Source organism: Mycetomoellerius zeteki, unplaced genomic scaffold (assembly GCF_001594055.1).
Source record: "Mycetomoellerius zeteki isolate Tzet28-1 unplaced genomic scaffold, Tzet1.0 scaffold128, whole genome shotgun sequence".
Classification (NCBI taxonomy): domain Eukaryota; kingdom Metazoa; phylum Arthropoda; class Insecta; order Hymenoptera; family Formicidae; genus Mycetomoellerius; species Mycetomoellerius zeteki.
The window spans coordinates 1,150,429-1,173,227 of NW_017256212.1; the positions used below are offsets into that span (position 1 = coordinate 1,150,429).

The 22,799-nt window shown below is 38.4% G+C and overlaps 1 protein-coding gene across 1 annotated transcript in view; it reads right to left on the reverse strand.

The window, feature by feature from the left end:
* Positions 1-4,445: 4,445 nt before the first annotated feature.
* LOC108731480 (hemicentin-2) overlaps positions 4,446-22,799 on the reverse strand; it is a 38,236-nt gene continuing 19,882 nt past the window's right edge. The window contains exons 2-9 of the mRNA XM_018461833.1: positions 14,397-14,741; positions 12,233-12,547; positions 11,749-11,900; positions 11,510-11,654; positions 11,017-11,310; positions 10,276-10,665; positions 9,252-9,569; positions 4,446-5,092 (exon numbers count right to left, since the gene is read on the reverse strand). Of these exons, the coding sequence (XP_018317335.1) occupies positions 4,530-5,092; positions 9,252-9,569; positions 10,276-10,665; positions 11,017-11,310; positions 11,510-11,654; positions 11,749-11,900; positions 12,233-12,547; positions 14,397-14,741 (2,522 nt within the window). The 3' untranslated portion in view covers positions 4,446-4,529. The remainder of the gene's footprint in view (positions 5,093-9,251; positions 9,570-10,275; positions 10,666-11,016; positions 11,311-11,509; positions 11,655-11,748; positions 11,901-12,232; positions 12,548-14,396; positions 14,742-22,799) is intronic.

Sequence of the window (22,799 nt, forward strand, 5' to 3'; positions counted from 1 at the left end):
AACCTTTCAGCATCACGTCGGCTGCTATTTATACCATTATTGTTGATAACGTACGCAAGAACTAATGAAACTTTTATATGTATGTATATATATATATATTATATATTGCATAGAATGAGAAAAGTATCACGTTCCTTCAGCAGTTTCCGGTTTGATCATACTGCTTCATCAACGATGAAGACATTTGATATGATCATGTTTAAATTAAATAAAAAAGTTCACAGATAAACTTTTTTCATATCAAATTCTTGTTACATATATATATAGGTTACATAATGCATAAATAGAGAAGTTATAATACCAATTTTGAAATATCTATTTTTCCGATCAGTTTCAGCGGCAGTATAAAATCAACTATTCACATCGAATCTGCTGATATTCTCTTATATTTTTTTTTATCTTTCCTTTCCTCTCTCTGATATTCGCCTGCTACATCGTCACGTTACGCTGCACTTTTACGTAAGCACGATTACGCTTTACGACGGGTCGCAAAATCTATATTCCATACGAGTTTTACAAGCTTACGCCATTTTCTCGTAAAAATGGACAAGAAACGACTGCTGTTGCATTGAAAAAGTTTTCTTTTTCCGTCCGCGTAACTTCAACACCACCAACAGTTTGGGAAACGTCCTGCATTGACTACTTGTTATGAGTCGCGATCTGCAGACGGAGAGAAAAAGAAATCTGTTTTTTTGCGTCGTTTTGACGTAAAATAAAGAAAAGAGAAAAAAAGAGAGAAAAGGAGAAGTCGATTTAATACGCGGACGTAATTAGTTGCTTCGGTCACGTTTAGTTTGAGCGCGTAACTGGCGCGTAACTGGCGCGTCAAAAATTTTTCCGAGAAAATTACTACGATCGCGGCGGCTGCTCTCGGCGGGTACCACGCCGTAAAATTTCACGGTATCGCGCTGCGAACAATATCCCGATATTCCCGCTGTCGAAGTCGCGTCGCGGATACGACGCCCTGAGGGCCTTCGTCATGGTTACTTTTGTTCTACGAATAGGTTTTCGCCGATCCCGCGTCGTCTCTGTTAAACGCACTTTCCGATAGTCGAAACATCAACGTGAGCATGCATGCAATGTATATTACGATGCGCGCACAACACGAATGTAACGCGACGCGAACGACGCAATCAATATATAACGAGGCGAACGCAACGCGGAAAATAGACATGTAAATTATGCGCTTGAAAATTATATTCGCCGTTCTGTTAATATGGGAGGAAGGTATAATTCCTCAAATACATGTATCGGCAATATAATAGACATCGTTATAGCAGATGCATAATAGATTGCAACGAGTATTTTTTTTCCCGAGAAAATTCAAACGTAGAACGAAAGACGGGAAAAGTAATTAACGAAAAAAGAGAGAAAGAGAGAAAATGTAGAGATTGAAAATAATCGAGCGATATTTTGAACAGTAGTACTGACTAGAAATCTTAGCGGAAAATATAAAATTTTTCACGGTATCGTACCTGGACAATATTCCCAATATTCTCTGTTCCGCAGCATCGCTAGTACGATACCGCAGGGGCTTCCATTACTGTTATTCTCGACCTGCAGTCGTTCGAGTTCACTACCATGAATAAATACAGTCTTTTCAGCCAGGAATTTCAAGCTTTTACACTCTTAATACAAGCGCTTTACGGATAATAGCGAGATGTTACGTTCCTCGCTTTTGCGCTTCGCTTTATGCGATTTTATTTTACATAAGAAAATGTCACTTTGTATAAATATTTTTTAAACGATTTTAATCAATGTATTTTTAATGACAATCAAGTTTCCGTATTAGGAGATTACCAATTCGCAATGAAGATAGTGGCAAAACATCAGGTAAAAGCTGTCAACGCCAACGACGAGATTCCTTAGGATAAATACCCAAATTGCCGACAACGGGGACCAAGTAATATTCTTGACAGTAAGATCTAAAATGTTAATTTGCCGAATAGTCGCGCGAAACGAACGAAGAATCTAATTCATGGTATAGCCGAGTGCAAATTAACGACGCCGTTCAGCGTTCTATTCGAGAATAGGATTAACGAAATACTTAATGCAATCGCGCTCAATCTTCATTTAGTCGCGTATTCACGAAAACGAAATTAAGTCTTATGCAAGAATAACGTCTATCATTGTCAGAGGGAATAATTAATTTTCTCGCTTTGACGCTTGAAATCACCGCTGTTCTCCAGATAACAAGAGGGTCTCGACGGTGGAATTTCATGAATCTGTGTCTAAATAGAATTTCTCATTCGTACTTTCTCCCGTTGAGGAACGCGTTTACCAATGTATGTAAACGCCTCAACTTGTAATTTGATAAGCTCGAGTATTAATCTCTTGAGCTTTTCAGCTTCAACCGGTTAACGACGTCTGAAGAATCAATAAATGACTATTTTCCCGAAACTTGAATAAAAATATATGAGGAAGAAATAAAATTGATTTTATTTATTTATTTGATGCTTATAATGCGTTTATTTATTTTTGAAATTTTAATTATATAATATATAAAGAAATAACGAAAAAAACGAAGATTGTTACAGTTACGAAAAAGTAAGATACGTCAAAATGTTAATTTTTTATGACAAAATCTGCGCTGAAGTTGCTTAAAGAAAGACTAGAATTATATTTTTGAAATTTAAATTTAGCTAACAGATCACGAGTAATTAATTATTAGTCGCGTGAAAATAGGCACTCAGGGATCGTTCATTGTCGCTTCGCGAATCTCAAATTCTTTGCAGCCGACACTTCGGCGTCGTGACGATGCAAGGATTACTCTCAAGGGGCCGACGAGCGCAAGCGCTACGTGTATAAGAGTCGTCAAATTATTCTCGACGTGCTTGTCGACGACGTGCATCCATCTGACGGCGAGGAACTCTCTTTGGGATATATCGTGGTTTGTTTACCCGAAACTATCGTCCCAGGCCGCGTCGCCGGGAGATCCGTCTCTGTCACTTCGTATACAAAGGACTTGGGGAACGGTGTTGGCGTACGACGATGGGATAAGGGGAGGATAGCAACGGAAGAGTGTCATATAATGACAGCTTATTTCGCACGGTGTACCTCGGACGTCGATGACCGGAGTGACCGATAGATAAATGAAGAACGGGAAAAGATGAGGGCGGAGAGGGTGGCAGGGGGTGAAAGACCGGATAAATCCCGAGTTCATCGAGCGATCGAATCGCCTACTTCCGCCAACTCGCCGGATCACTGGCAGTTTATTTCCGCTCGACGTGGAATCGAGAGTCGATGGGCTTGAGGGGTGCGTTGTCCTAACGATATGATTTATCGTCGTCTATGAAGCTTGACAGGTCCCTGTCGTCAGTACACAGACAGCGGGACGCCCACGTCGATTTCTAGCTTATCGCGCAACCGGCGGCGATAAGCGGCTTACTGGAAGTCTGTTGAAGAACAAACCGTCGGTGGCATTGCTGAAATAGCGCAAACAACGGAAGTCGCACAGCTTAAGGATGGGGGTGCAACGGCTGCGTCGCTCGACGATCAGACACGCGATCTATATACATATATACAAAGTCGAAGATCGAACATTTCTAACTCGGAACTCTCAGAATTTCGCTATATCTTTCCGTAACGTAAATCAAAAACTTCTGAAGAGAAATTGCTTTTAACGTACATCCAGTATTATTATCCAGTAACATGATACTTTTCACGTATTCAACCAATTTGCTTATAATTGCTGGGTTAATATTCTATACGACCATTCATATCACGTGCGAATATTGCAGCCGTATGATGTTGTTAGTGAGTGCCAATTTAGCCATCGGTCGACGAACCAATTCACCAACCTGTCAAACTGTCAGCATGGCGGGCACGCGACGTACGCGAATGTTCAACGAATCCGTACACCGAATAGCGCTCGACGTCGAGCGGCGACGGACAATTTTTAGCTACGTCGAGGGGACTAATTAACTGAAATAAGTTGGAGTCATGGAAAATGAAATGTCGGAACTGTCTAGAAGTAATTAATTCCTCTTTAATACTCACCCCTTCAAGACTTCCAATGAAAGCTCTAATAGATAATGCTAATCTAATTAAGAATATCGCGTGGGAAAGTAAGTAATAACAGCAAGAATATGCATTATTAAACAACAAGATTTATTATTCGTATATACAAACGTTTACATTTGACCATTTAATTAACCACGAAGCACAATAAAACATCCGTATAGACAAAACATTTACGCTCCTTCAAACATTCGCGGATAGTTCTTACGGAAAGGCTTCCGACGAGAGACAGAGGTGACAGGAAGTCTTTTTTTTTACGGCGGAAAATTATTGTCTCTGTACACGCGCATATGATCGCGCCCTGGCGTCCCAAGTATCACGTTTTTTCTTAGAACGAACCTAACGCATCTACCTCTTACAGCTAGGTGAAAAACAAGAATAGGAATGTCGAATCAATGTGTCGATCGGAAGATGGGTCCTTAACAAGCGTCGTTTAATCGCGTACGACGGTTTGGCGAGCATCGGAGGGTACTGACCCGAATAGCCGGGTGCAAAGACGCTACCTCCGTCTATATACAACTTTCCTGTACACGCAGACTCCTCGTGTAGATATCGTGAGTGCGATGCACCGGTAAGGTGCTGGGCCGTATTGGGCTCAGACTCTTCTCGCTCTTCTCCGCGTAGCCGTTCGGATAGACCCAGGAGTCCTTAGCATGAAGCACCGATGAGGGCGACGGATAATCGAGGTCCTCGAGGCACCTGAAGTCTTTGGCTCTCTCGGACGGCTTGCTGGACGCATAACCCGGCTCGAAGATGTCCGGCCGTCTCTCGACGGCCTTGCTCGGTATCACGTCCGGATCGTCGTCCGGCACTTCGGCGTCGTCCGCGTTTATCTGCTCCTTCAAGTCGTCCCGGTGAGTCTCGTTCGTCGCCGCCGGCGCTGCCGGTCGATCCTCCTTGCTCTCATACTGCATCGGCTCCGCCGCCCGTGCCTTCGTCGTCTGCGTCGGATGGTTTCGACGGTACAGGGTCAGTGTTATCCCGACGATCAGAATGCAAATGGCAGTTATACCGCCAGCGAAGCACGCCACCAGGAGGCTGTAATCGGTCGTCTCGTCCGAGATCCCACGACCTGCGAAACAGGCGTAAAAAAAATCATGACTCGCGTGGGAGGGTTCGTTGTATTCTTCTATAAATAACGAACTCTTCGATCTTAAAATGTAATATCACTGGATTGTATATTAATAGCGTAACCTGTTTTTTTTTTTAATAATAAATAAAATTGATAAATTCTCAAAACTAAATTCCAAGCAAGATTTAAACGTAAAAGAATTGGAGTAATTTGAAACAGACTGGATTTCTCCCTCTCAATGAAATGTTCGATATCTGCACGGAAAGAAAGAATTTTGCTGCCGTAGCAAAACCATTGTTGCTGCTGCTGCACATTTGACGTGAAAGTGACCAATTTTACTAACCAATTATTCGATATTGCAGCAAAATCTGCGTTTTGTTAATAAAATAAAAAGGGTCTTGTTACATGCATGTGCGAGTAAATTTGTTCATGGAAAACAAATTTGCCATTAAAGGAAATATAATTTGTAGCCAAAACAGTGTAGCCTGCTTTAAACAAATACATTTTGCTTAATAAAAACATATTTAAAAAAAACCGAAAATTAAAAATTCAGGACACTAAAAAAATCGATTTATTTTTTTACAAACAAAAAGTGTCCTGAATTTTTAATTTTCGATTTTTTTTTTAATTTAGATTCAAAATCTGCGTAAGATCATATTTTAACGAAAAAATTTTGGATTTTTTATTTCAGATAATTAGAACGACCTATAGCCTGCATCGCACAAAAAAAAGGAGTCAACTTCAAGCAGCTGTAGTGCCGCCATTTTGAATTTTTATGACACAAAAAAAATTTTTTCTTATAACATTTATTGTCAATATTACAATGTTCTTTACTAAAATTTAATAAACCTTTTCATTTTTATAAATAAATTCGTAAAAAAACGCCTGTTTACATGATCCTCCCCCCTTAATAATTAACACATATGGACATTAACATTGCGATGCTGCAAGGAGTATTTTATCGATCCTATCGTTAATCAAATTTTCTATCGCTTATTTAGAATGCTATTGCTATCGATCTGTAAATTTTACATAAAAAGGAATAGCTCATTCTTAATTGATATAATACAAGTTTTTTCATACATTTTACACTTTTAATAACAAAATGTTTATATTCTAAACTATTATAAATACAAACACAATAACCTAATTAATAACTAATTAAAAGGAAAAAAAAAATAAGTACACTATCAAATTCAATTCTAAAATAATATCTAAAATAATACATGTAGTCCAATTGTGCATGCATGTCACCTCGTATCTTAAATAAAATATATATTAACACAAAATTTAAAAATTGAAATCACTTATTACGTTTTCTGATCATTTGGCAGTTCAAAGTGATATATAATAGACAGAATTTTCAAAAGCTTGTCTCCGCTTGTCCTAGCTTTTAATGTGACAGATTGGATCTTCTAATGCTTACTAAAGGCACAGTTAAGCGCTCATTGACCTCGCTTACTTAAAATTTATGTATCGATAGAATTCTAGCGTGAAAGTATATGCATGGCTTTTATTAGTTTATCCAATAATGACGGTATTTGTGAGATGAACATGACGCGCACGTTATTGATCTATACGAATGTCAAGTCAGTTTTGGACCATCGACAATGCACGTACAATTCGATAATTAAGCGGCAATCAGCCATATCAGATTAGTGCGTAACGACGGAACGAGCGTTTAGCGTTTTCTTTTTCAGCAAATCGATTTCCATTAAACGGCAAATTTCGTATTGGCTATTCGTAAGAGACGTTTTATCCGCGCGCGCGCGCGCACGCGGTTCGTTACAGCTCTTTAACATTATATTATATAAGGCGAAAATTTACACGATAGGTAATCAGCGTGCAAATTTCAAGAGATACATCCGATAATAATGTCTATCAGCTCTATTCTTAGTATCTCGAATGCAAGGAAATTAATCGAATTATTTTACATTAAAAGTATTTTACATTAATTATAACATTTCCTTTATGTCTATTATTACAATAAATTCGCGATTTATTAACTTGGAATATCGCGATATCTAATTTTGTCGGTTGCAGTGCACTCGTTGCAGGATTAATAGCCGACCGTTGCGTGCAAAACGTGCGATTTCCTAACATATATCCGTATATTCTTGACCGGCAAAGAACATTCGTCCTCATCAGGATGGACATCCGAACTGATGGCGACATCAACAGTAGCGTCCGGCAGCGTTGTTCGTCCCAACGTGTCCGGTAAACGAGATTCGCTTTTTCCGTGTACTTATTGGATCACGGAGGAAACGCAGGCAGCTTTCGGAAGCAAAGATTAAGAGGAAGGTGGAGGATCGGGTCCGCGGACGGAGATGGCCAGGCTGTTTAGAATTCAGAAAACGCCCTGGTTCGTTAGCCAACGAACGGTCTCTTCTTTTGTGTGTGCGCGTGTATGTGTTCATGTATGTACATGTACAGCCACACATGCATATACATTGTGACGCGCATACACGCTCGCGAATGTACACGATCGAGAACGAAAGGCGGACACGCGAATGCGATCGTCTGATTGTGAGTCTGTCATCCCGGGGTCTCGAAAGCTTCTTTCCCATCCCTCGCGCGTTCCTCCATTGCTATATCGTTAAGAGGCAGTATTTGCCACCCCAGAGGGAATAGGTGGAAGCTACTTGGACGGGGCCTAGCGTAATGTCTGAGAACGCGTTTGAGGGGCTTCGGTACGCTTCCCGATACGCGATGGTGATGGTGGTACGCAGCCAGGATTCTGGATGAGCTTTGCCAGTCGCGGGATGTGCGCGTGCACACGCGTGCGTGTACACACGCACGTGGGACACCGATATATACGGTTGCCACACGTTTGCGTTACCACACGGCGGAATCGTGCGCGAGCCAGCATGAATAACCCATGAGGATGGAAATTAAAGACGATAAATGCAGCTGAAATGAGGCGGTGGCGAGGAAAGGGACTTGGGCTTTATGGGATTTTAATTCAAGGTCCGCATGGCACAGCGTAATACTTAGAGGGTCGTCGCGGTATGGCCGCATTTTCTCAAAAGCAGCACCGAAATTCGCATAATTATATCGGGAAGTTTTGACGGAAGTCGTAGATTAGTAATGTTGACGCGCGACTTGGCGCCGCTTTACCGTCGATGTAGATTAATATTTGATCAATCCGGCATGTCTCGTGCTTGATTACAGAAATGTCTTCAATTTCGACTACCGAATCCGATAAATAGATTGAATCCATGTCAGAATTTGAAAGTATCTATCGCCAAGATCGATAATTGAACTAGTGAAACGTTTATTAAATATTCTAGCACTATCAAAAGAGTAAAATGCATTACTGTAGCTAATATTCTATCGCGTAACAGTAACAAAAAGGTCAATATATATGTATAACTGTGCAGTAGCTTAAATTTATGAAGCTGTAATAAGCGAGCAAGGAAAGATATATAGTAGAACTATAAAATAGAACCGTAAATAAAACTGTAAATAGAACTATAAAATTGAACTTAAAACAGAACTGAAAAGTTTAAAGGAAGGTCTGTGTAGATAAACGATACGAGACACGTCAAAAAGCAATTATTTTTGGTCTAACATTAAAAATATTTTAAGATCCAAATACAATTTCGGAAACAAACGTTTACGATGTAATGTGCCAAAGTGTATAAACTCCATATGCAATTCGATTCAATTATGAATCCCAGTTCAACGTTTCAAAATTCTTTTCACGATGGTCGTTAGCGCTTTATTAACTCATCTCGTTATTATTTTGCTTCCAATGTTAAGATATTACATAATGAGGATAGGAGGGCTAATCATGACGGGAAAAAACTATCGACGCAATACAATCTACATACATTATGACCGATAATAATAAACAGAAATTACACATGGGAAAGATACAGCGAAGGTATTTCCAAGAATAAACTCTCTCGAGACATTCCGCAATCTCGAGCGCGGCTTCATCGGGCTTGTGAATTTTGTCGGTGAAGGTTTATTCGTATTATCGTGCGAACATTCGTTTAATCAGCTCGATCGTTTTAAGTAACTGTAAAACATGTAATGCTGGTCTAGTTGTATAAACGTATCGTCTAGACGAGGTCGCGGATACGAGATCGTTACTCCGGAATAATAATATCGTTAGAATTTTAAGCAGGTCTTTAAAAAAAATAGTAAAACTCACCAGTGGTGTACATTGCTACTCCTTTCAATGTGACCGGTTCCAAAACAACGGGGTCGCTCCGACCTTTTGCGTTGACGGCATAAAGATGAAGCCTATAATTCCGTCCCGGTTCTAAGCCGGGGACTTCGAAAACTGGACCGGATGAGCCGGATCTATCGGTGTGATTCAGGTAGATGGTATTGACATGATAAACGTTCTCCTCGCTGTAGACCTCTAGCTCGTAATTAGTCAAGGGCAAACCACCGTCGAATCCCTCGGAGCATCTGACGATCAGCCAGTCTGCGTCCCTCGAGTCGGTGGCTTTAAAGTCTTCGTGACCTGTTTCACACGGACGCACACATAGCGAGGTGGTTAAGCTCGCTCCCGGAGGAAGAAAAACACTCGGACTCGCTAGACCTAATTGCTCCCCGGCGTGAGCGTCGTCGCGGCAAAGCACACTCGATAGCGTCGATTAGGGGTTTCAGACCGAATTAATTGGATAATAGTCTTAGACTTGCATAATAAACATATACCGGGAGACTGTAATTAGCGGTGCTGATCGAGAAATACTATTCTAAATAACTATAAATCTTCAATCACGAACATAAATCTGTACGCGAAAATGAAAGGCGACTTTTAAAATGAGTTATGTTTAAACGCTGCAATGTTTGCTAAAATCCATACACAAATCTTAGTTTAGTTAAAATTGGAATGGATAAAATATTTTTCAACTTTTCATTCGTTTCATCCACAAAAAATTTTTTAAATATTAAACATTTTCTGAAATTTAAATAATGATTTTTCGTGAATTATTTAATCGAATTAGGGGAAAGACGATCCTATTCGAAAGTATTGATGATCGATAAAGAATTAATTTCACGGGCGTTTTCACGGTTATCGCGTCTTTCGAGGGAAACAAGGAAACAAGCTGTTGAACGCAACAAGGGCATTGACCATAAGGTGTCAACCACGATGATGGCCGGGTGTAATGGCGCAGTTAGCAGGTCGTTGCGAGGGTTCCCGGGAACCCTCCTAGCTCGCTTACCCATTCGATACGCGTAGGGTACAGTCGACTGGAGGGCTGTACAGTTCTGCAAGGGGTAGGGCTTCCCGGCGACGATGATCTGAAAGAGACAAGGCGTCCTCTGCACCCCTATCCGATTTCTCGCCCAGCAGGCGACCGTGCCATAGTCCATGTCGTTCTCCGGTGTATAATTCAGTCTGGAGCCGTGCCAGTGGTTCGTGATCAGACTGAGCGGTTTGACCTGCGCGTACTTCGTGGCTGGCACGCTCATCAACTCCCCAGAGTTGTTGAACGTCCAGTGGAAGGTCGTGGGCGGCGGTTTCGACTGTACGCCACAGACCAGCGAGATCGTTTCGTGCTTCAAGGCGCCGACCACTTGGGTGGAAGAACCGTCCTTGCAGATCGGTGCGTCTGAAAATACGAGGGCGCCGGCTGGTAGATTCAATTTACCGCGGCGCACGCTTTCGCGCTCGTGAACGTCACGGTGGGAAAAATAAGGACCAACTATGAACCGTCGGCGGTTTTCGATTTCCATTCCTTATAGCAGACGCCGATAATTGACGCTTTTATGTAAACGCGATTTACTAGCATCCGATTCAATATATCGACAATGTTGTGATAAGAAAGTGAATGTATTAATAAAATTAGAATAACGACGTCGTTATACCAGAAGAGCTCGAGATGATGAATTAAAAATACTTTTGCTGAGTTCTCAGTATCAGTTACGCGGATCGATTCAAATATAAAAAGAGATGTACTTACACATCACTTCAAGAGTTACCGGTCGACTCGCGGATTTTCCTTCCACATTGGCTGCCATGCAAGAATATTCCCCGGCAGAGCTTTTCGTTACGCTTTGCAATACCAAGGAATGCCCACCGGGAAGAATAATCCCCGCGGTGGCGTTCTGGTGCAATTCCTTGCCGTCTTTGAACCAAAGTAGCTTGTAAGATCTTGGATTGGCTCGTACGTCGCACTCAAAGTAGACGTCGTCGCCCTCGTTTATATCGTTCGCCTTCAAACTGGAACCCAACTTAATGCTCACCACCGGTGCGTCTGAAAGCATCGGTAGCGAGAACTATCTCTCATTTCTTATAATTTCATACGCAAACGCAATTAGAAAATTGCTGTTGAAAGGAAAAAGAAACACGAAACGTATCGAGATTTAAAATATTAATTTCAAGTTAAATTTTGGACACTACCAAAAGTTCTATAAATTTAAAATCATGTCATGAGAATGAAGAAAATAACTTACAATACACCAATAAATGCCATTTGTCCTCCAAGGCACTATTAGGCACCACGGGATTTTCCGCCCTGCATGTCAAAAATTTTCCATCGTCCTCGATAGTCGGCACGTAGCTTAGCACACTTCTCGTAACGTTCGGATTGTCTGCGAACTACGAAGAACTCAGAATCCATGCCATAACGACGTAGAAGCAAAGTCCTGTACGTCGAAAATGATAATCGTCCGTTCGTGGAAGATATACTCACATTTCTAGCCATGTGTTTGACTTGATGAGTCCCTTTCCACCAGGTAATTACCGCCTCCGGTCTAGAACCCGAACTGACACACTCGATCTCGTAAGTTCTTAATGCCGACAAATGAAATCGCTTATTCGTAATGTTGACCACGAGCGGCTTCACTGCGGTGAAGAATTATCCGATAATGAGTTTGATATAAAATATTCATTATAATATTTTCTGCTCTACTACATTATGCATTGCGTCAGTTTATTAATTTTAATAATAAATTTTTGGTGCAATTAGTGCACCGAGAACTAAATTAATTAAAATAAACACAAAATAATTAAAAATAAACACATTATTATACAAAGCTTTTTTTACACAGTGTTTTTTTTAATTCAATATAATAAAAATGATGAGGCAAGAAATTATTTAAAAAATTACTAATTCGTAATTTATTTCTACAGATTTCGTCCAATCAGCATGAATCGAATATCTCGATTATACTCACGGTTCACATCCAATATGACCTCAGAGGTCAGGGGCGTCATAAGTTGAGTATTGTTCGCCTTGCAAATTAACCTCGTCCTCAGGAAATCTCTGGTGACCCTCTGAATATCCAGTCGATTTATCGTTATATCATCGTGCTCTTGCGTATACGTATCGTCCAAGACTTCGTCGTCGAAATACCACGTGACCCTTGGTGGGGGTAAACCTCCGATCACCTCGCACAACAGGGACATTTCGCTTCCCTCGTTAAACGGTTGCAGTATTTTAGCCAGACTCCTGCCAGTGCCAGTATATATCACCGGCTTTTTCGGAGGCACTGTCAGCAAATTGAATTCCGATCATAGGAATTTATTTCCGTGACATCAGCACGTGTTACGTGTCCGTTATATCAAATATATATATATATATATCAAATTTTATATATATATATATCAAATTATATGTGCAATTTCCTTTGTTACCATTTCGTAATAAGATCGATTTCATTAATATACCTACACGTGGTCTCCACACTACGATAATAATAATAATTGAAATTGTTTCAATGGCTCTTGATAGTCAGAAATTGAATCGAATTAAAATATCTGAATCTGCGTAGCCAGGCAATGCTATCAAATTTCCGTATCGCGAAATGGTGCTTGCAGCTAACATCCGCGAAATGAAAATCAAGACATAACGGTCTCGTTTTTTATTCTTTTTTTCTGCGAGAGCACGCCAGTGACCTGAGATTAACACCTGTTGAGTCGGTACTATGATATTGAATTAATTGATTGAAAATTGTATTGCTAAAACTACACCGACCTTGTAACTAAACGCATCAAATCACAACGATCCAAATCACAGTTTATTCCTGTTGGAACTGATCCAACCGCATCTCTCGACTTCGTAACTTCATTTCGTCTCGTAGCTTTATTTCCACATGACTATCCAATACCCGTTGCCCGCGGAAGGTTGAGGTTGAACGAATCGAACTATCTCTTGGATTCACTACTGTTTTCTGCGGTTACGCACCGCCCACGTAAATCTCACCGACGGATATAATATAAAACGAATAAATCACGAATGAATGGAGATAACAGCCCATATGCGCCGTCTGATTAAAATCCTATGAAACACAATCTGTCCACCAATGTCACTCGATAAGCCACAATTTTGCATCATAAAATGTCATATAGTGTTCCGACGTAATAATAGATAGATACATAATTGGAATAATAATGAAAAATTAATCCTATAAGAGAGCTTCCAGGATCGATCGAGATCTTTTTTTTTACATTATATGTAATTTAGTTTACTTTTTTAAATTATTAACTAATTGTGCTCTATTATGTTTGTATAAAATATGTTTTATATCATATTTTTTTTTAGAAGAGCAGATGTAAATACTGCCTTTTATATTCACATAGTATTCATTGTATTACAATCAATATTTCAGTTAATTATAATGATTATTCTCAATTTTTTAATTTAATTTCTTAAAATTATTTTTCTATAATTCTTAATGATATATATATATTTAGAAAATTTTCTATTTGTATAAAGATTTCAATCTATACGGAGAGAACGATTTTGTTGAAGTATCTAAAAATTTAGTTAGACACAGATTTAACAATAACTTTGTTAAACTATCAAAATGATTACCTATGTATTAGAAAACTCAAACATGATGAGCACTGCTCCACAACATTTTGACATTTTAGCAATCGACTTAAGTGTCGTTCATTATCATTTTGATAATCCAATAAATATGCGATAGTCAGATTTTCAATAAAATTATTTTGAGATCTATACTTAGTTATATTTTTAGATACTATTTCTAGATACTTCTAATAAATATTTCTAAATATTTCAGCAAAATTATTCTTTTCATGTAATAAATTTTTTTCAATTTTCATATATTTCTGTCTATGATAAACGGAAAAATTTTAATAATATTTATAAATATCATGTTTCTCTTCAATTACTCCAAATAAATTGCTCCGTAAATATTAATAAGATTTAATAAAATCTAAAACTGCTTTATAGAACTAAATTTGAAATATCAAATTATCAATATCTTAGACAGAAACATTTTTAGAATAATAATTGTGATAGAGCGATATTACTTAGCGATATATACGTATAATATGTAGAAATAGAAATTCCCAGTTTTCATTGGAACTCACCTATGACCGTAAGATTAATTTTCTGATTCTTCGTGGGACTATTCTTAAAATCTACTCTGCATCTGTATACACCTCCGTCTGTGAACTCCAAAGGATCTATCTCTAGCTCGGCGGGTTTTATGTCCGTCTTCATAACCGCCCTTGCACCGAATACATACGGATCCGACCAAAGCCTCGCCTGAGCTATCTGCCTTCCTCGAGCATCCACGCTGTATATCGGTTCGCCATCCTTTTCATCTTTGTACCAAAATACCATGATGACCGTCTCGTCTTTAATCGGCGGATCGATGTCGCAAGGTATCTTAGCTTTGAAACCGGCTACTGCACTAACGTCTGATATAGGCACTGAAAAGTACAGGGGAGCGACAAAATTACGATGGTTCTTCGTATTTTTATATTATATCTCTATGTTATATATATAAAATTTAAAATGGAGACATATAGGTATATATATTAGATTTTTAAACATCTATTTATTTTAAGATCTTTGTATTATTCTTTATATATATCTCTTACACTATTAAATCTATAGTGTCAAATTTAACTTAACGTGAGTCGCCACTGTTCTTACTCAATCATATCATTATTTTATACTAAAACAATGGTTTATTTGACACTATACAGTGTCAATTTGATACTATATAATGTCAAATTGACACGATATAGATTCAAATTTAACGATCGTTTTAAAAAATAATGATATATTTAGTAGGAGCAGTGGCGACTCGCATTAAGTTAAATTTGACACTATAGATTTAACAATGTAAGATATATCCTTATATTTTAACGATTTTTCCACAAGCCATTTATAACTCTCCATAATTGGATTAATTAATATTCTTTAAACATGAAACTATTATTCTTATTACGTTATTACGTATACAAACTATTGACGTTTTTCACAATATTAGTATTGTATTGCAAACACCACGCGCACGTACACACAATTCTTCAACGAAAAACACGCATATTCACATTGTGTTTCTATAGCTACGCTAACGGGTCCCGTATCCGGTAACAATGCTGCCTACTATCGTACGTTTTCTCACTGAGACCGCAAATTTGGAGTTTTAGTCAGTCACCGTCGGCGCCGATCGAATTACTGTAAATTGGTCGAACGTTCCCGAGCCGAGCAAACCCGGGATGAACCAGAGACAGAAAGCATGCACGCGCGCATGTGGTCGTGCATAGAAACAAACGTGGGGCGCGCGTTCATCGAACGGGGCTGCACGATCGGGTGAACCCAATTAATCGGTCTACTTGTCGATTTATAACGGCGCCGACCGTCGGGCGCGATTTTATTGGCTTTCATAGCCATCTCATCCATCGTTCTGGCGTCTAACGCCCGACCAGCCGACCATGGCGGTCTCATTATCTTTTCCTTCGTTGATCTTAGATGTAACGGGTACCAAGAGAGTTACCTTCGAAATGAGCATCCGTCGCTGCCGCCGCTACCGCCACCAGAGATTAATTGAGCGCGAACGCGGTTGACGTATCAGCTTTTTCCACTGCGAGACTCAATGCTGAGCACGGCGCGAAAAGAAAAACGCAGCTCGGGATAGCCGCATAATCTATAGTTTTTTGATAATGTTAAATCTGATTTAATGATCGTAGAGAAGACGGTTTTAAATAAAAATTCTGTTACACATGGTTTGATTCGATAATTATTTAATTCAATTACACGTTAAATGTACTTAATAATCGTTAAAGAGATTACTTCTTGTTCGATACGGGAATCTTATCGAGTGCAGGTGTTCGCTGAAGTTATTTCGGTTACTCTTTAATAAGATCCTTAAATGAGATCTCGATTTTATCAGATTGCTTTTCGCGCTAATGAAGTGAATTGCAACGTTCACAAAACATTGGCGTTTATATTTTAATATCGAGAGAAAGAGAGAGAAAGAGATTGATTGATTGATTGATTGATTGATTGATTGATTGATTGATTGATTGATTGATTGATTAATTAAGCGTTTATTGCAGTTCTAGGGCGAGCCCTCTAAGAACTATGCATACAGAAGTTACAGTAAATAACATAATGAGGAAGTTATAACTTACAATAATATTTAAGAGATAAATGATGATTGGATTGTGATAATGCAACAGTATAGATAAAGATGAAAATGAAATGTACAAAAGATAAAAATAAAAATAAATAATGATTAAATAAAAAGATAACCAGTAAATGAAAATGGAAATGTAAATGAAAATGAAGAATACAAAGTACGAAAAAGTGAGAGAGAGAGAGAGAGAGAGAGAGAGAGAGAGAGAGATGGATAAAGAGAGAACCATCGATGATTCTCGCATAACGACGACCCGGATCTCGCGCGCATTCAAATTCTGCGTTGATATGAGCTCTGAGATTCATCACGGACGATGGCGGTGTTAATGATACGATGTAATTAATGCCAGGTGATGAATGGCCGTACGCACGAAGTAACTCGTTAACAAACGGCAATGAGCACGTGGCCGCGCTTTCGCACCTTTGCGATCCACTGATACGTGGATCTGAATATTCACACGTTGACGCGTTTGCATATCCGTGCATCATTGAAGTTATACTCCGGTTGAAAATTGCGCGAGATAGCGATTGCGTTATCGGAAATAGGATGCATCACGTAAACATTTACAAAGAGCAAACCAAGATATACAATATATATGCAATAACATCGCGCGAAATGTTGTAATTTTCGATCAAACTCGGCGTGATTGCGCCGAGTGGATTTTATAAAAATTATTTAAAAAGCGACGTGACAAGTTCAATATTTAGAAATCGTATCGAATCCACGACGTTAACGATCAAACATTACGAAAATAATCGGTTGCGAACATGCCGATTAAATGTTACGAAAGATGGGAAGGGAGTCGTTAATGCTGCAATTAAAATGTTAATAGCACCGGCGAGTCCTATTACCTCGTTAAATCCTCCCATGAATCTCATAAATTGATGACTTAGACAATGAACCATCGACAGACACGGCGTACGCAGACGCTTACGTATTCTGTATGCGTACACGAGTGCACGTACGTGCGCCTGTCCACGGTGCGTGTATGAGTGTACGGTTGTGCTCTCGCACGCGCCACGTGTATCGCGTTTACTTGAGAGCGTGGCGAATATCCGCTTCTCGGATAACGCGGGACGCATACGTATCCGCCGACACGACGATCCCGGAGTAATTATTCAAAGCAAACACGAACGCCGTCGTGGATCGGTAATACACCGCATTACCCGCGCCCATGTATACATGGGACCGCGAATACAGATTTAAACACGCTATACAATGCGAGGAGTGGATGCGAAGTAATGTACTGATTGGTGACGTATTGATTGGTGAATGGATCGAGTTTATTGACATCACTCTGTGAATACTGATATAAATTTATAGCAGATTCGCGTGATCGTTGACGTCCCTGTATGCATTAATAATTGTGTTTTAATAACTATGCCAAGAGAACGCAATAATGAACGCATGTTGCAAAAACGCATGTTTCAACATTCTAGTAATCAACTTGAGCTAAGATAAGTCTACCAGTTATAATGGGCATAACCCAATTATCAAATGAAATTACAAAAATTTTAAATATTGAGCTATTATTAAAAGCTTAATATTTAAAATTTTTCTCATCTCGCCCAATAATTGGATCTCGCCCAATCGGATTGTCCATTTACAATTGTCCACTAACCGGTATATTTACTTTATATATATAATTATTTTGATGGCTTAATTATTTTCAGATCTGTATCTAGCTAAATTTAAAAAAATTTCAGTAAAATCGTTTTTTCCATGTATTTATGGATACAACTGCAACGGTTGAAATGCAACGAGATGTTATTTCAGTAATATTTTGCTATTTTTCGCAAACTATCATAGCATTTCTTTCTCTTTATGAGCTCGAATGCATTGATATTGATATTTTTATCAACTATTTCTAATACGCAAAAATTCAATTTGTGCTGCAGCCATTCGCTAGCTTGAAAGTGCGAGCTTTGTAATTTGATCAAAACACACCGCTGTAAATATCGTGGATGCGCAAACGTGGATGCGACTTGTTTTCTGTAGACTCAGGCATCGTTGATAAACCGACGAGTTCCAGCCAAACATACGGAAAGTAGAAACCAGCACATCCGGGAAGCAATAAAAAGAAGACAGGTAGATAACGATTGAAGGACTGGCGTTCGAGTTGTGGAAATTGCAGTATTTCGCATATTTTTATACACATATATCGCACTAAATATAGAGAGACTGGAATAGAATGGAATTTCCAGTCTATATACAATAGATATTTCTTAAACGATTTTCGTCGTAGTTTAAAGTCGAACGTATATTTTAATTATACCAATAAGAATTATCAAGCTAAATCTATTAATTTCCAAACTAACAATCACGTATTCTCTCAAATCCATAAAGAACGAATGGTCGTTACTTTCGCGCACGAGCGCCGTCGTACAAATACGAGGTGCAACTTTCTTGCCAAGGTAAAGAATGCACTGAGAAAACTTTGACAAAATGCTCTTTACGTACTTTCCCAGTCGCCGCGAAAGGGGGAAAAGATGGAAACAGGACATTGAACGAATATTCCATTTTTCAATAGGGAATTGTCAGTTACCTATTTTACCCTGAGCACACTAGCAATTGTTTTGATCCAGTTTCTACATATAAATAGTACATTGTAAAAAATATCGGTGTAAATTTAACATCATAAAGTGTCTCAGTGTCTAGGGTAACTCCGGTATATACGCCGCATCTATCATAAACTTGATTTATTATTAAGTATTATGTATTATGTTTAAAGTAAACGAACTGTATCAATAAAAACTTTGTACTGTCTACTACTATGAAAAAAATATTAGAAATCCGAAATATATATTTATTTTTCGTATTAAAAAATGAACTTTTTGAAACCCTTGCATTTTTGCTGTATATCCTATAGAGGTGGGATATACGGCTACTCATATGTACGGCTCATGAAAAATTTACAAACAATGCACATAAATAAGACGTTAAATGACACAATAACTTATAAAATGCATTTATAAAGTTTTATTAAGGAATAAGAATGGTAAATATGTATATGAAGTAATAAATAATAATTACAATCTTCTTACATATATTACAAGCGTTATGACATGAGGTACGTGTTTCATGTAATGCGTTTATTGCATTTAGTGCACTGAATTCAATTTGCGCACTTTGTATACTTTGGGCATAAATCTCGCCCGCTAAAAATGCCGTATATCCCCAACAGGTGGGATATACAAGACAACACTAACCAAAGAATACGAAAGCAAAGTACTTGTATTTTGCTATACAACATGCTTTACTATTCCTCTACACGTATGTATCACGAAATAACCACTAAGTCTTTTACACGCCCTACATTAATCATTTTATGTAGATTATAATTTATGATGGCGCTACTTATTACAGTGACAAATCGATTCAACTCACAATAATTTCATTAATATTAACAGTAAGAAACTGAAATTATAACACAATACTAATATAACGTAAAGGCATGTAATAGAGTAGTTAAGGAAAAATTACCCCCACTCCTATTTTTTTTAACTTCTGCGACGTAAATCCCAGCGCGACGTATTTGCCGAAGTTACCCTATATAATTCTCACCGTTAGTGTTAATATTAACGCTAACATGATATTTATAAGTTTTATTCTCTTAGTGCCTATATCAATATCATCACGACGTGGATTCAGAATCCCTGTTATATCCACTTCATGCACTGAAAAAAATTTTAGTCATTTTTGATCCAATGAATGATCGTTAATTAATGTCCGACTTAATGTAGTTAATTCATTGATACGATAACTGAATTCATTTATATAGTTATACAATATTCATTTTTGCAATGAATTCTAGTAATAGTTTTATAATCTAAATCATGATGAGAATTCATTGGACCAATTTTCATTATTTTTTCATAATTCAATGAATATTTTATGGTATTTACGTACAGTTTTGTTTCAGTATGTTGATGTTAATATTAGCAATACAGGATGTCCCAAATTTCGTGACTTAAAATACTATAGCAAGAAATCCTCGAAAAATTAAACAAAAAAGGTCATTGTATCATTTAACATTGGTTGTTCATGCGATAAAGATCTCATATATGTATCTCTGATTCGACATGTTACATGCGAAAATCAAGAATTAAGAATAAATTTTTGAATAAATTTTTACCCAATATTGGCTATATATTGTTTTTCCAATATTTCACCAATATTGGGTAAAAATTGAATCCCCAATATTGGCTCAATATTGTTGAACCAATAAGTGATACATAAAGTCATGATGATATTCTTATGATATTATTATAACTTTTTTCTGTGTTCTACATAAGATGTTAAATCCACATCACCGATATTTTTTAGAGTTTATGTAAATACGATAAACAAATGTAAATATGTAGACTTCCTGAAAAAAACAAATAAAACTTCTTTATTTATAGACATTTAATAGAATACAAATTCTATATAATCACATATGTATAATACATCAATAATAAAGACAATCAGTTTAAAGTCTGACTCATTTTCATAGTTTTAATCCGTTTTTCTAGAAGAACAAATAATCATCTTTTAAAACTTTAGTATTTTGTTAATTTAATGTTTTTTAAGAGAATAATTTTACACAATAGAAATTATCTATATTTTCCTACAGAAAATTTTCTTGTGTAAAATTTTTCTCTATTCATAACTTTATTCGAGCGTGTGTATCTGTAAATGACGAAAGCCATTAATGAACAATATTCAAACTCATTAAGAAATCATAAATTTCGCTTGTCCACTATGATTATTATCACCAGCCTATTTAACTTCGTAACGTCGGTAACTCGTCCGGAGCCGCGCGTGTAAACATTGGGCGGTGTGCAAACGTGGTGCCGACTCCTTTACCGCCGCATCCTGGAAAACGGCGTCATACCGCCCCTTTCCCCCGAAACCGCCGACTGAACAAACACGCGCCGGGTATGACGAAGAAGGCAAACCGAGGAACTGAGGGTGAGGATGGCACACGGGGCGGATGTACACAGGCGCATGCAGGGAGAACACAGGGTGGGTGAACCCACCGGAGATACGCGGTGAGAGAGAATTAGACGGAAGTAGATGAAGCGATAGAGAAAGGACACGAAAATAGGACGAATATAGGCATATCGGATAATGCGGGCCAATTTCGTGGTAAATTATTTAACAGGTCCCGCGATATGGACGCGAAAACCAACGGTGGTTTGCGTACCCTTCGCCACTGTAGCCCCGATGTTTATCGTGCGTTTGTCAACGATGGTAACGGGAAAGGGCAACAAATGCGGTAAGGCGTGAGTGTATGAGCGACAGAATTCGCTGTATAATTGGTACGTTATCAGACATCAAGATGACAAGTAAATGCTGGGCAGCAAAGCGATTGAATCGATCAGATTTCACCAGAAAGAGAGAGGGAGAGAGAGAGAGAGAGAGAGAGAGAGAGAGAGAGAGAGATCCATTTCGCCGTTGCATTTCAATAGCTTCAACCATGTTTGCCAGGATAGAAAAATTCTTGGAACTGGGACACGCGTTGCGTAATTCGCCGCTATCAGAATTCCTGGCGTTTTGTGACTGCGCATAACACTTCAATAAAGTCCTGATACGAGCCCGCGCTACGTTTGTCGACCAATAAAATCAGATTGCGCGCGGCGAACGCAAAATCCGAACGCAGGCAGCTCCGGAATGCTGTACTTTGATTATACATACTATTCCTTTCCGTAACATCCGCGAATACAGCGTCTCTAAAATTAAACAGGAATTTCGAAATTTATATCTTGCATTTTTTTTTCTCAAACTCTGCGAGTCAAACAACGAAATTAACTTGTGTAATATGATTTGGTGTTATGAATATATATTTGGGAAACTGTTGATAGCAAAACAAGAAGAAATATGACGTTATGTAACGTATGTCATTTTTCTATTTACGACCTCGATGTTTGAAGCATTAGATTCGTTCCGTTGTGACAGTATCGAATTTTATGACGAATCAAGTACGCAAGTTTTTTTTCCTTTATACCATATTCAACCATATACGAGCACTGCAACAGTGCGCATCGCATCTTCAACTTTAGTCCGAAAGACATATATGTCGTTTTACATCTTAATATACGACTAGCGATGCTTCGCATTGTGAGCACCGCAATTCTTTCGCTGAAGTAACCGGAAACATCGCGTTATAGAGATTCATGCTGCTTTCTAGCAGAAATACTGCGCGTTTTACGACTCTCTGAAGGATACGTTCACCTAGGTAGACATAAGAAGGAGTTCCTAATCTCATTGGAACATCGCACATTAATATTCTGCTTGCCTTATGCTGGCGCATTGTTTCTTCACTCGTAAATAATTGAACCGATTAGTACTAATTAAA